General features: G+C 46.0%; 1 protein-coding gene across 2 annotated transcripts in view; it reads left to right on the forward strand.

The window, feature by feature from the left end:
• The window catches only part of SHROOM4 (shroom family member 4), a 517,479-nt gene extending 504,765 nt beyond the window's left edge, over window positions 1-12,714 (forward strand). For both annotated transcript variants that reach the window (XM_068248050.1, XM_068248051.1), the window contains one exon: window positions 11,841-12,714. In XM_068248050.1, the coding sequence (XP_068104151.1) occupies window positions 11,841-12,089 (249 nt within the window). In that variant the 3' untranslated portion in view covers window positions 12,090-12,714. The remainder of the gene's footprint in view (window positions 1-11,840) is intronic.
• Window positions 12,715-15,256: the final 2,542 nt, after the last annotated feature.

Here is a 15,256-nt window from a genome sequence, read left to right on the forward strand (position 1 = left end):
AAATACAGCAGCAGTAGGAGGAGTGACGTGTGGCACTGGCAGCAGGCAATGTATTGTGTGGACCCTGGCGGTGGGACCACTGACAGCAGGAGGATAAATACAGCAGCAGTAGGAGGAGTGATGTGTGGCACTGGCAGCAGGGAATGCATTGTGTGGACCCTGGCGGTGGGACCACTGAAAGCAGGAGGATAAATACAGCAGCAGTAGTAGGAGGAGTGACGTGTGGCACTGGCAGCAGGGAATGTATTGTGTGGACCTTGGCGGTGGGACCACTGACAGCAGGAGGATAAATACAGCAGCAGTAGGAGGAGTGACGTGTGGCACTGGCAGCAGGGAATGCATTGTGTGGACCCTGGCGGTGGGACCACTGAAAGCAGGAGGATAAATACAGCAGCAGTAGGAGGAGTGACGTGTGGCACTGGCAGCAGGAAATGTATTGTGTGGACCCTGGCGGTAGGACCACAGACAGCAGGAGGATAAATACAGCAGCAGTAGGAGGAGTGACGTGTGGCACTGGCAGCAGGCAATGTATTGTGTGGACCCTGGCGGTGGGACCACAGACAGCAGGAGGATAAATACAGCAGCAGTAGGAGGAGGAGTGACGTGTGGCACTGGCAGCAGGCAATGTATTGTGTGGACCCTGGCGGTGGGACCACTGACAGCAGGAGGATAAATACAGCAGCAGTAGGAGGAGTGACGTGTGGCACTGGCAGCAGGCAATGTATTGTGTGGATCCTGGCGGTGGGACCACTGACAGCAGGAGGATATATACAGCAGCAGTAGGAGGAGGAGTGACGTGTGGCACTGGCAGCAGGCAATGTATTGTGTGGACCCTGGCGGTGGGACCACTGACAGCAGGAGGATAAATACAGCAGCAGTAGGAAGAGTGACGTGTGGCACTGGCAGCAGGCATTGTATTGGGTGGACCCTGGCGGTGGGACCACTGAAAGCAGGAGGATGAAAATGAGAGCGGCGTAATATGTTGCCGCTTTATACAGTGGTGTGAAAAACTATTTGCCCCCTTCCTGATTCCTTATTCTTTTGCATGTTTGTCACACTTAAATGTTTCTGCTCATCAAAAACCGTTAACTATTAGTCAAAGATAACATAATTTAACACAAAATGCAGTTTTAAATGATGGTTTTTATTATTTAGTGAGAAAAACAACTCCAAATCTACATGGCCCTGTGTGAAAAAGTGATTGCCCCCCATGTTAAAAAATAACTTAACTGTGGTTTATCACACCTGAGTTCAATTTCTGTAGTCACCCCCAGGCCTGATTACTGCCACACCTGTTTCAATGTAGAAATCACTTAAATAGGAGCTATCTGACACAGAGAAGTAGACCAAATGCACCTCAAAAGCTAGAAATCATGCCAAGATCCAAAGAAATTCCGGAACAAATGAGAACAAAAGCCATTTCTAAAGCTTTGGGACTCCAGCGAACCACAGTGGGAGTGTAAGGCTTGGTGGTGTATTCTCCACAGTCAGCATGCAACGCATGAGCTGGCGTGGAGGAGGTACACACACTAGCACAAGGAAACAGGCTATCCCTAGTATAGTGGAGGGGAGGACTGACTCCAATAGGAGATTGTGGCGCACAGAGCCGGTGCAGATCTGACAGCCACAAACAATGCTTTCGTTATAACGTCTCAGCGCAAAGTAGCGCTGAGCGCATAAACCAGAACTGAGGAGATCAGGACAGGTAGACAGAATGAACGCTTGCTAGCTAGCGGCTACTTAGCGACAGCAAGCGTCCAAAACAAGACAGACTGGAATGAGGCAGCCAATGCGATTGCAGCGATGGCGTGCCTCACAAAGACAGGACAGGATAGTCAGGAAATAGCAGGATCAAGATAGATGAACGTAACACAGACAAATATACAATAAGTATGTTTTCCTAGCGCATTACAATTACAGCTATCAATGAAACTATTTGTAACGTCTGACTAACATATGTATATATCGGCAATGAACCGATATATGACATAAGCAGGAACGCTGACTAGGACTGGAGTAATACAGGGAACAGGACTCAGAAGGATTCGCTATCTCTTCGCAGAGATGAATGCAATCCACAAACGGTAACAGAACAGGATTCAGAAGGATTCGTTATCTCTTCGCAGAGATGAACGCAATCCACAAACAGTAACAGAACAGGATTCAGAAGGATTCGTTATCTCTTCGCAGAGATGAACGCAATCCACAAACGGTAACAGGACAGGATTCAGAAGGATTCGTTATCTCCTCGCAGAGATGAACGCAATCCACGAACAGGACCAGGAGCAGGATACTAGCTCAGCACGGGTGCTCACGATACGCGCAAACTACCAAAACGTGCTGGAAAGCTGACTAACTGCACACAGGATATAAACAGTTCGTGTACGTATACATCAGCGACACTGATGCATCAACGTAACACGAATACAAGGAAAATAATAAACGTGCTGGTATGCATATATATGGGCAATGAACCAATATATGATGCAAAACCAGCAAAGTATCTTTTAGAACAAGAAACACGATCGGGGGCTGAAGCGACAGCAAGACAGGCTTAAACTGAAGCTATGAAAACCCAAGGAAACCCTGCAGGAAGCAGATCTTTATACTGAGGTCATCCAATGGGAGCAGACATGCAGATTCCCACACAGGTGAATGATAATCAGTCACAAGCTGACAGCAGGGAAAGGCAGACAAAGCTATGCAGCTTGCATGTAAAGAGATGAGAACTAACTGAGCTGCAGCACTACTACTTCCAGCAATGCCTGCTGCAGCAGCGATCATTACAGAGAGCCATTATCCACAAATGGCAAAAACATGGAACAGTGATGAACCTTCCCAGGAGTGGCCGGGCGATCAAAATTACCCCAAGAGCGCAGAGTAAACTCATCCGAGAGGCCACAAAAGCCCCCAGGACAACATCTAAAGAACTGCAGGCCTCACTTGCCTCAATTAAGGTGAGTGTTCACGACTCCACCATAAGAAAGACACTGGGAAAAAACGGCCTGCATGGCAGATATCCAAGGTGCAAACCTCTTTTAAACAAAAAGAACATTAAGGCTCGTCTCAATTTTGCTAAAAAACATCTCAATGATTGCCAAGACTTTGGGGAAAATACCTTGTGGACCGACGAGACAAAAGTTGAACTTTTTGGAAGGTGCGTGTCCCGTTACATCTGGCGTAGAAGTAACACAGCATTTCAGCAAAAGAACATCATACCAACAGTAAAATATGGTGGTGGTAGTGTGATGATCTGGGGTTGTTTTGCTGCTTCAGGACCTGGAAGGCTTGCTGTGATAGATGGAACCATGAATTCTACTGTCTACCAACAAATCCTGAAGGAGAATGTCTGGCCATCTGTTCGTCAACTCAAGCTGAAGCGATCTTGGGTGCTGCAGTAGGACAATGACCCAAAACACACCAGCAAATCCACCTCTGAATGGCTGAAGAAAAACAAAATGAAGACTTTGGAGTAGAGTGGGGCCGAACCTCCGATTTTAGGTTCGCTAACCGGGTTCGCGAACTTCCGCGTAAGGTTCGGTTCGCGTAAAAGTTCGTGAACCGCCATAGACTTCAATGGGGATGCGAACTTTGAAAAAAAAAATTATGCTGGCCACAAAAGTGATGGAAAAGATGTTTCAAGGGGTCTAACACCTGGACCCCCAGGTGGAGGAGTGGGATACATGCCAAAAGTCCCTAGGAAAAATCTGGATTTGACGCAAAGCAGCGTTTTAAGGGCAGAAATCACATTGAATGCTAAATGACAGGCCTAAAGTGCTTTAAAACATCTTGCATGTGTATACATCAATCAGGTAGTGTAATTAAGGTACTGCTTCACACTGGCACACCAAACTCACCGTGTAACGCACCGCAAACAGCTGTTTGTGTAGTGACGGCCGTGCTGGACTGGTGCGCACCATGGCGAGAACAGGTATGCAGTGGCGGGTTCACTGAACAGAACAGGTATGCAGTGGCGGGTTCACTGAACAGAACAGGTATGCAGTGGCGGGTTCACTGAACAGAACAGGTATACAGTGGCGGGTTCACAGAACAGGTATGGAGTGGCAGGTTCACTGAACAGGTATGCAGTGGTGGGTTCACTGAACAGGTATGCAGTGGTGGGTTCACAGAACAGGTATGCAGCGGTGGGTTCACTGAACAGGTATGCAGTGGTGGGTTCACTGAACAGGTATGCAGTGGTGGGTTCACAGAACAGGTATGCAGTGGTGGGTTCACAGAACAGGTATGCAGTGGTGGGTTCACAGAACAGGTATGCAGTGGTGGGTTCACTGAACAGGTATGCAGTGGTGGGTTCACAGAACAGGTATGCAGTGGTGAGTTCACAGTACAGGTATGCAGTGGTGGGTTCACAGTACAGGTATGCAGTGGTGGGTTCACAGAACAGGTATGCAGTGGTGGGTTCACAGAACAGGTATGCAGTGGTGGGTTCACAGAACAGGTATGCAGTGGCAGGTTCACTGAACAGGTATGCAGGTACTGAACAGAACAGGTATGCAGCCAGGAACAAGCTAAGCCTAACTAATCTTTCCCTATGAGAGACAGTCTGCAGCAGCTCGCCCTACTCTCACTAACGCAGGCACACGAGTGAGCGTAATGGCCGCCGCTGCCTGCCTTGTATTAGGGGGGGAGTGACTCCAGGGGCTAGTGTAGCCTAATTGGCTACACTGGGCCTGCTGACAGTGATGTAGAGGGTCAAAGTTGACCCTCATGGTGCATTATGGGGCGAACCGAACTTCCGCAAAAGTTCGCCTGCGGGACGCGAACGCGAGCCACTGAAGTTCGCATGGAACCGTTCGCAGGCGAACCGTTCGGCCCAACTCTACTTTGGAGTGGCCTAGTCAATGTCCTGACCTGAATCCTATTGAGATGTTGTGGCATGACCTTAAAAAGGCGGTTCATGCTAGAAAACCCTCAAATAGAGCTGAATTACAACAATTCTGCAAAGATGAGTGGGCCAAAATTCCTCCAGAGCACTGTAAAAGACTCGTTGCAAGTTATCGCAAACGCTTGATTGCAGTTATTGCTGCTAAGGGTGGCCCAACCAGTTATTAGGTTCAGGGGGCAATTTCTTTTTCACACAGGGCCATGTAGGTTTTGGTTTTTTTTTCCTCACTAAATTATAAAAACATCATTTAAAACTGCATTTTGTGTTCAATTATGTTATCTTTGACTAATAGTTAACGGGTTTTGATGAGCAGAAACATTTAAGTATGACAAACATGCAAAAGAATAAGAAATCAGGAAGGGGGCAAATAGTTTTTCACACCACTGTAAATACAATAAATACATAAATCAATTCATAAATTCATAATTAAAAAAATGCAGCTGGCCAGCAGCAGCAGGAGGAGTCACGTATAAATACAATAAATACATAAATAAATTAATAAATAAATAAATGCAGCACGCCAGCAGCAGCAGCAGGAGGAGTCACGTATAAATACAATAAATACATAAATAAATAAATGCATCAGCAGCAGGAGGAGGAGGAGTCATGTATGGTAGCAGGCAATATATTGTAATTCCCAGGCAGGCACCTCGTGTCCTCCTCTCGCCGACAACAGGTGCCAGGAACGTGCCTTCTATCCAGGCCTGGTTAATCTTCAAAAATGTCAGTCTGTCCACACCCTCTGTGGACAGACGAGAGCGCTTCTCGGTGACCACGCCACCAGCTGCACTGAAGCACCTCTCAGACAGCACGCTGGAAGGGGGGCAAGACAATACCTCCAGGGTGTACTGCGCAAGCTCCCTCCAGATGTGCAAGCGCTCCACTCAGTACTCCATGGGGTCCACAGGCTCCTCGCTGCCGGTGTCAAGCCCTCTGAAGGACCCCATGTAGTCGGCCACCATCCGGATCATGCGCTGGCTGTGACTCTCAGCGAAGGTGGCTGCTGCACGCAACTCCTCTCTCGGCTGCTGTACCATCATGTAGAATGCCTGCGTCAATGACAGCAGGTCTCCTGGGCACCTGACGCTGCTGCTGGCCGCAGGCACCGGCTGCTGTGCTGGCTGCTGGACAGGGACAGAGGGGGTGGAAGGCGGGTGGAAGGCTTCCTCCAGTCGCCGAACAAGGATCTCCTGCAACTCCCTTGCTCACTGCTCACGATCTCTGGCAGGCAGATACTGATTTCCACCTCCCCCTCAGCCGTGGGTCCAGGATCATGCTGATGCAGGCGTCCTCCGTCGCTTGCATCCGCTTGACCCTGGGGTCTGTGCGCAGGCAGCGCAGCATGTGCGCTGCCATGGGGAACAGGGTGGACCATCCAACAGAGACATCAGGGTCAGCGTCCTCCTCCTCCTCCTCTTGCCCCTGAGCCTCTTCCTCCTCTCTCCACCCTCGCACCACTGCTTCTGCGCTCCGATGTTCCCCTTCAGCAGCAACGTCCAGCACCTCCAACTCCTCCTCCTCCTCATCCTCCTCCAGGGACTCAATTACCTGCGCAGGCGGCTGCTGTTCCAGCTGCTTTAGGGCCTCCTCTCCCAAATCCACCAAATGGCCAAGTGCCCTGTCCAGTAGACAAACAAAACACTGCCTGCGCCAATGTTCGTCAGCTTCTCATACTCATTAAACTCATCCAAATGTCTTCTCTGTAAGTGGGTCTGCAGGCACGAGGTACCCAACTTGAGCAGATCGCGACCTCTGCTGAGACTGACACCGCAAGTGTTGCAAATTGCACGTGTTGCGCCCACTGGGCACTTGGTGAAGCTCCGTCAGACTGGGGACTTCAACCTGCTCTTTGAGCTTGAGGGCTGGGGTTTTTGGGTGCCCTTGGAGGATTGTGCCTTTTTTGTTTTAGTTGGAGGTTTGCTGCGGGTGGTGGTAGCGACTGAAGCAGCAGGCTGTGGCTCCTGCCTTCCATGCCCTGTGCTTGGCGCCTTGCTGCTGCCGCGCCTCAGCGCTAGATACGCCTCCTCCTCCGATGACGAGCCGCCTTCAACCAACTGTGCTGGTGGCACTGGTGGCACATACGAAGGATCCAGCAAGCCATCATCCTCAACCCCAAACATATCCTGTGAGCCCGCCTCAACCATCTCCTCTACCCCAACATCCTCAGCATCACTCCAATGCTCCTCAGCGCCAACAACAAACTTCTGCACCTCAAACTCCTCCTCCTCCTTGGATGGCCCCATCATCTCCAACTCATACTTCTCCAAAACATCCCGGTACATGGTCACAGTCTCAGGGGAGAAGAGCATGCTCATTGAGGGCAGGCTGGTCGATGGTGTCACCGTGACCATGGCCTCAAGCGGTGGTGGAGGCCTGCTGCGGACTGGAGTGCTGGTGGTGGTGGCACTGATCTCGCAGGTGCTGGAGGCCTGGCTGGAAACGGTGGTTTCCTGCTCCGCCATCATTTCCACCACAGCCTGCACCTGACTCTCCACAATGGGCCGTGAGCGACGACCCGTCTCAAAGATGGGCGCAACGCGCTGCTGTTGCGCCTCTTCTCCCTCCTCCCTGCGGTCAGTGGCTGGCGGCGGACCAGTCCCAGACCTTCTGCTGCTGGCAGTGGCTCCTGCAATGGCGCTGCCTTTCCTGGTGGCGCCACGCCCTCTACCTCTGCCAGTCATTGTGCACTATACAAATACAGTAAAAAAAAAAAAAAGTAAAAGAGGGCGGGAAAGGGTGTAAACTTTAATAAAGTCTGTGTTGGTGGTGACTTGGTGGTGACTAGTAGCAGTAGTAGACAGCAGTAGTAGACAGTAGTAGTAGTAGTACGCACGCAGGTAACTAAGAAATCCCTAGCGTACTACACAATAACTAAGTCATGCGGCAGACAGTTGGTGACAATTACAATTGGTCACACACGGTCAGACGCAATCAATCAATCAATAGGCAGGTGACAGTCACAGGTCACTCACAACGGATGCTGGTGGTGGCTTGTGTTGTATCTATTATTTATTACACACTACAGATGCTAATAAAATCACACACTAACAGTGGAAAAAAATTTACTGAACAGGTACTAGTAGTAGTAGAAGTAGACAGTAGTAGTACGCACGCAGGTAACTAAGAAATCCCTAGCGTATTACACAATAACTAAGTCGTGCGGCAGACAGTTGGTGACAATTACAATCGGTCACACACGGTCAGACGCAATCAATCAATCAATCAATAGGCTCGGGCAGGTGACAGTCACAGGTCACTCACAATGGATGCTGGTGGTGGCCTGTGATGTAACTATTATTTATTACACACTACAGATGCTAATAAAATCACACACTAACAGTGGGAAAAAATTAACTGAACGGGTACTATTAGTAGTAGTAGACAGTAGTAGTACGCACGCAGGTAACTAAGAAATCCCTAGCGTACTACACAATAACTAAGTCGTGCGGCAGACAGTTGGTTGCTAGGGTTGCCAGGTCCTCGGCTAGAGGACTTCTGATTGGCCCAATGACGTCATCCCCGAATCCCGAAGCCGAAACCGAACCCACCGCACCATCTGGCCGAATTCGAGTGCGCATTCGGGAAACTTCGCATTCGGCATGGATTGAATTCTTCGGGTTCGTATTCGGCAAACCTTAAAAATCGCCCAAATTTTCGGGTAAACTTCGCATTCGGGGTCCTGTTGAGCACCTCTGCACTGAACACAACAGCTAGGTAAGTATATGCAGTGATGAGGTAGGTTCACTGAACACAACAGCTAGGTATATGCAGTGATGAGGTGGGTTCACTCAACACAAAAGGTAGGTATATGCAGTGATGAGGTGGGTTCACTCACCACAACAGCTTGGTATATGCAGTAATGGGTATTACAATGTGCAGCTGCCTATCACACACACAGGTAGTCACTGAATGTGCTAGACCTGGCAGTGGCGCACACACACAGTATGAATTACAAAAGCTGTCTATGCAACACAAGTGTCAGTGGGACACACAGAAAAAAAATAGATCACAAGAACAAGATTAGCTCTCAAATGAGCTGTTGTGGGGTGCTATTATAGCAATAAGAATCAGCCAGGAGCAAGCTAACAAGCCAAGAGCCTAACTAATCTTTCCCTAGGAGAAACAGTCTGCAGCAGCTTGCCCTTCTCTCACTATAGCAGGCACACGAGTGAGTGTAATGGCCGGTGGAGCCTGCCTTATAAGGGGGGTGGGGGGGGGGAGTGACTTCAGGAGTGAGTGTAGCCTGATTGGCTACAATGTGCCTGCTGACTGATGTAGAGGGTTAAAGTTGACAGTAATGGAGCACTATGGGGGTGAGCCGAACTTCCGGGAAAGTTAGCGATCGCATGCAAACGCGAACCACCCAAAGTTCGCCTGGAACCGTTCACCGGCGAACCTTTCGGGCCATCTCTACCTACAACATCTTTATGTCCCTTCTTCTTGATGATCACTTGGTTTTGATCTTTTGGTGCGGAGAGCTCTTGGGTTGCTTGGTGCTATTATATTTTTCATCGTCTTTGCAGGTCATTTGCCTATATTCGGTTTAAGGTATAGATCTGCTTCTAGAAGGTGACAGCGTTTTTTTGTTTTTGTTTTGTTTTTTTTTAGAATAGATCTGATTCTGTTGTGAACTGTCGAAAATTTTGTTATAAAATTGGGAGCTGTAATTTCTTCTTTTGGCTCTGAATTTTGTTCCTTTTGTTCCACTAGTTCTTCGTGTGAATAATCTTGCTCATTGTTTCGCCTCACTAATATGTTTCCTTGGGAATTTCCTTTGCTTGAATTTTGTTTGAAGAATCTTGGCCTGTGAGTCATAATCTTTTGTATAATTGCAATTTTTCCTGATCCTCCTAAATTGCCCAAAAGGTAAATTCTCTCTTCATGGTTTGCAATTGCAACTATCAAAATGAATATAAGCATTTGCAGCCACTTAAAAAAATAAAATAAAAAAAAAAAAAAACGTTTTTACTCTTGATTCTGTTATTTTCATGATATAAAAGCAAATCGAGATATTCAAATCATAGTTTCATTCTGGTTCTAAGATTGAATATCTCAATTTGCTCTTATATCATGAATAAGCCCCTATACAGAAATGATGGGGAAATTGAACATCAGGAAGGTTATGGGCTTATTTCAGAATATATATATATATATATATATATATATATATATATATATATATATATATATATATATATATATATATATATATATATATATATATAGGTCCTTCTAAAAAAATTTGCATATTGTGATAAAGTTCATTATTTTCTGTAATGTACTGATAAACATTAGACTTTCATATATTTTACATTCATTAAACACAACTGAAGTAGTTCAAGACTTTTATTGTTTTAATATCGATGATTTTGGCATACAGCTCATGAAAACCCCAAATTCCTATCTCAAAAAATTAGCATATTTCATCCGACCAATAAAAGAAAAGTGTTTTTAAAACAAAAAAAGTCAACCTTCAAATTATTATGTTCAGTTATGCACTCAATACTTCGTCGGGAATCCTTTTGCAGAAATGACTGCTTCAATGCGGCGTGGCATGGAGGCAATCAGCCTGTGGCACTGCTCAGTTGTTATGGAGGCCCAGGATGCTTCGATAGCGGCCTTAAGCTCATCCAGAGTGTTGGGTTTTGCGTCTTTCAACTTTCTCTTCACAATATCCCACAGATTTTCAATGGGGTCCAGGTTAGGAGATTTGGCAGGCCAATTGAGCACAGTAATATCATGTTCAGTAAACCATTTACCAGTGGTTTTGGCACTGTGAACAGGTGCCAGGTCGTGCTGAAAAATGAAATCTTCATCTCCATAAAGCTTTTCAGCAGATGGAAGTGTGAAGTGCTCCAAAATCTCCTGATAGCTAGCTGCATTGACTCTGTCCTTGATAAAACACAGTGGACCAACACCAGCAGCTGACATGGCACCCCAGACCATCACTGACTGGGGAGTGGGAAATGCCAAAATGCCTGAAGTCCAGTGTCAAGTACCCACAGTCTTCCTCCAGACTCTGGCACCTTGATTTCCGAATGACATGCAAAAGTTGCTTTCATCCAAAAAAAGTACTTTGGACCACTGAGCAAAAGTCCAGTGCTGCTTCTCTGTAGCCCAGGTCAGGCGCTTCTGCTGCTGTTTCTGGTTCAAAAATGGCTTGACCTGGGCAATGCGGCACCTGTAGCCCATTTCCTGCACACGCCTGTACATGGTGGCTCTGGATGTTTCTACTCCAGACTCAGTCCACTGCTTCCGCAGGTCCCCCAAGGTCTGGAATCGGTCCTTCTCCACAATCTTCCTCCAGGTCCGGTCACCTCTTCTCGTTGTGCAGCGTTTTCTGCCATACTTTTTCCTTCCCACAGACTTCCCACTGAGGTGCCTTGATACAGCACTCTTGGAACAGCCTATTCATTCAGAAATTTCTTTCTGTGTCTTACCCTCTTGCTTGCGGGTGTCAATGATGGCCTTTTGGACAGCAGTCAGGTCGGCAGTCTTACCCATGATTTCGGTTTTGAGTAACGAACCATGCTAGGAGTTTTTGAAAGCCTCAGGAATCTTTTGCAGGTGTTTAGAGTTAATTAGTTGATTCAGATGATTGGGTTAATAGCTCGTTTAGAGAACCTTTTCATGATATGCTAATTTTTTGAGATAGGAATGTTGGGTCTTCATGAGCTGTATGCCAAAATCATCAATATTAAAACAATAAAAGGCTTAAACTACTTCAGTTGTGGGTAATGAATCTAAAATATATGAAAGTCTAATGTTTATCAGTACATTACAGAAAATAATGAACTTTATCACAATATGCAAATTTTATGAGGAATATATATATAATAATAATAATATATATATGCATGCCTTTTGGGTTTATCTATCTTGGGAGCTATACTTTTGCACTTGGCCAATCTTTCTCTATTACTATTCCACACAGCTGAACCTTCTTGAGAAGAAAAAACAACTAACTGACCAGCTAGTGGAAGCTCAGGAATTAAAGGCTCATGTCACTCACAGAGAGCAGATGGTTCTTGAATCGGTGTCCAAGTACCTAAATGAAGAGCAGCTCCAGGACTACCAACATTATGTCAAGATGACCTCTGCTCTTATTGTGGAACAAAGAGAACTGGAAGATAAAATAAGGCTGGGAGAGGAGCAATTACGATGTCTTCGAGAAAGTCTTTAAAAATGAACGACTAAAGGAAACTGTTGGAGTATTTTACTACTAAATAGCTTTGTACTATTAAACAATTTCATCTTTAGTTTTCAGAAATATTAATTGTACAAAAAATTTCATCTGAAACCTGGAATTCAAGAACCTTAACAGGTGGCTTTTAAATTAAATTCTGCACACAGCATTCTACAATTAACATTGACAAGTGACATAACTGGAAATATTTTATTTTATATGCCAAATATTTTCTTTTTTTTACTGTCTAAGTAAAAAGCTTGATCTCAGATTCTGAGACTATCTCAAAGCTTGCTTTTGTAATAGATTATTATGCTGGCAACCGTACTTTGTGTTAAGTTCTAATGCTATTGGAATTTATTTTTGCATTTAAATGTGTAGTTAGTACTTTAAAAACTATGCAAAAGCAGATGGAATTATCATGCCACCTATTGTAAAAACTGTTTATTATCACATTTTGCTCATAACATGGATATCTGTTACAGACTAAAAAACACCTCCATACATTATGAGAATTGGAATGTGCTAAGGCCCACATTTTAAAACGACCTACTTTTTTTGATCTGCAGTTGCAGGCATGGGAAACATTTTACATTTAAATAAATCTGTCATAAAACCGTCACCTGTAAAAGGATGTTTAATTGACATGTTAAAGCTATTTACACACTAGATTGTTGTTGCCCAAAACAATCATGTGATTATCTCAAGGAAGAGTGTACTGTGAGCAGTGATGCTCATCACAACCTCTGAATCACGGGTAACCTGATAAGCCGGGTAAGGCTGTTAACGAGCCAACCCCGCCATTGCCACATAACACCAACCCTGAGCTCACTCCACTGGCTACCGATAAAATGGAGACTTCTGTTTAAGATTGGCTTACTGACATTCAAATCCTTGCACAATCTGGGCCCTGGATACCTGAAGGACTTGTTGCAACTACATCACACCCCCCACAATCTTAGATCAAAAGGACGTAACACCTTGGTCACCCCCAGAGTCCACCTCAAAACCTTTGGAGACAGAGCCTTTTGTCATGCTGCCCCTACACTTTGGAACTCCCTGCCACACCCAATCAGGACAGCCCCATCCCTGGAAGCATTTAAGTCTAAACTGAAAACCTACCTTTTCAGTCTGGCATTCATGAACATCTGACTATCTCCTCTGTAACACAACCCAGCCTGAAACCCTGTATTAATCTGAGACACAGCTATGCGCTTTGAGTCCTATGGGAGAAAAGCGCTTTACAAATGTTATTGTATTGTATTGTATTGTATAACCTGTGATTACGGGCCGATATGAGCAATTACAGGATCAAAATCGTAATCCGTGATCAGCCGAGTTCCCGGATGGCAATTTCGAATGCATCCGTAATTTCATCCGCATTCGACCTGTACTCCCAGCTTATGAGCCGCAAGAACTACCGTGTTTCCCGAAAATAAGACACTGTCTTATATTAATTTTTCCATAAAGAATTGTGCTAGGGCTTATTTTCGGGGAGGTCTTATTTTTTCTGAGGGTAGTGAGATTTCCCCTTGTTGTTTAGCCAGATCCCCCTCCCTTGTGAATAGCCAGATCTCCCCCCCCCCCTGTGTATAGCCAGATCCCCCCCTTGTGTATAGTTGTATAGCCGGACCCCCCCCCCCCCCTTCCATAGACAGATCCCCCTTCCATAGACAGTCTAATCCCACTCCCCCCCCCCCCGCATTACCTCCTGCCAGCCCCCTCCTCCGGAATGACCGATCCCAGTATTCCACAGCTCCTCTGCCCGGCGGCATAATTCAAACCGCAGATTAGCGGTGAACTGCAATGAAGCAGCTAGAGTATCAGTATAACAGCGCCTCCATATACAGGAAGTGACATAGGCGCATCACAGGAAGTATAAGGAGATGCTGTTACAGTGATACGGCGCTGAAACAACAAAATTTGCAAGAGTATATTAAGAACAATAGAAACAAGAGGAAAACACATTTTTTCAAAAAACCTTATAGTTTTTGAGAAAATCAATGTTAAAGTTAGAGGGACAAAATAGCAAAGTCACTGTGTTAAAATGACAGATAATGTATTAAAATGTATGTAAATGTGTGTGAAATGATTTATGTGCAGAGTGTGGGAAATTAAAAAAAAAAAATGACATGGGGCTCTTTAACCCCCTTGTCCTTCATGCAGGCTGGAATAGCCAGAATGCAGAGCCCCGGCCGAGTGGGGCTTTTCACTCTGAGCTACCAGCCCGCATGGTCCATGATATAAGAGGGCTTCGGGGGAGAGGGGCGGTCAAGCCTCCCCCTCTCCCATGGAGTCCTTGTCCAATCCAAGGGGCTCTTCCCCACCTCTGGTACCCCAGGAGGAGGTGGGGGATGAGGATGCCTTGGGTGTCATGATGGCATCTGGGAGTCCCCTTTAAGGAGGGGACCCCCTAGATGCCCTCCCCCAGGAGAAATGGGTATAGGGGTACCTTTACCCATTTCCACAAAGTGTTAAGTGGAAAAAAATACGAAAAATATTTTATTTTTCTTAATTAACCAGAAATACTTACCTGTACCTTTAAAAAAAAAAAAGTTCCCACGCCAATATCTTCGAAAAGTTGCTACACCAATATCCTCTAATCTTGCAAACCTCATTACACTGGTTGAAGATCTCTGCGCACCTGCCGCCACTGGGACATCTATAACTGGCTTACCTATACTGGGACACCTGTAATGGGGCACGTATAACTGGCTTACCTATACTGGGGCACCTATAGCTGGCTAACCTATAAAGGGGCTTATACTAACCAAAGCTTGACAGAGTGGGTGCGAAGCCCCACTCAGCTGTTGCTCCGCATTCTGGCTATCCCAGCCTGCATGGGGGACATGGGGTTAAAGAGCCTCTGGAGAGTTGTTTCTGCATTCTCTGATTGGTCCATTGCTTCAGAGTTCTGTGATTGGGCTAAAATTACCAAATTGCAGTAATGCAGTATTTCCGCAGAAATCAGAGTTCCATTTTCCGAGTTCCGATCGGAAATTCAGAAATTTCTAATGTGCAAAATAGGAACGAACATCCCTTACACATCAACACACACACACACGTACACACGTACATACGTACACACACACACACACACCTGAACAGCACTGGATTAGGTGCATACTCAGTGAAAACAGATGGATGTGTTAACGGATCATATG

The sequence above is a fragment of the Hyperolius riggenbachi genome, chromosome 8 (genome assembly GCF_040937935.1).
Source record: "Hyperolius riggenbachi isolate aHypRig1 chromosome 8, aHypRig1.pri, whole genome shotgun sequence".
Lineage (NCBI taxonomy): Eukaryota > Metazoa > Chordata > Amphibia > Anura > Hyperoliidae > Hyperolius > Hyperolius riggenbachi.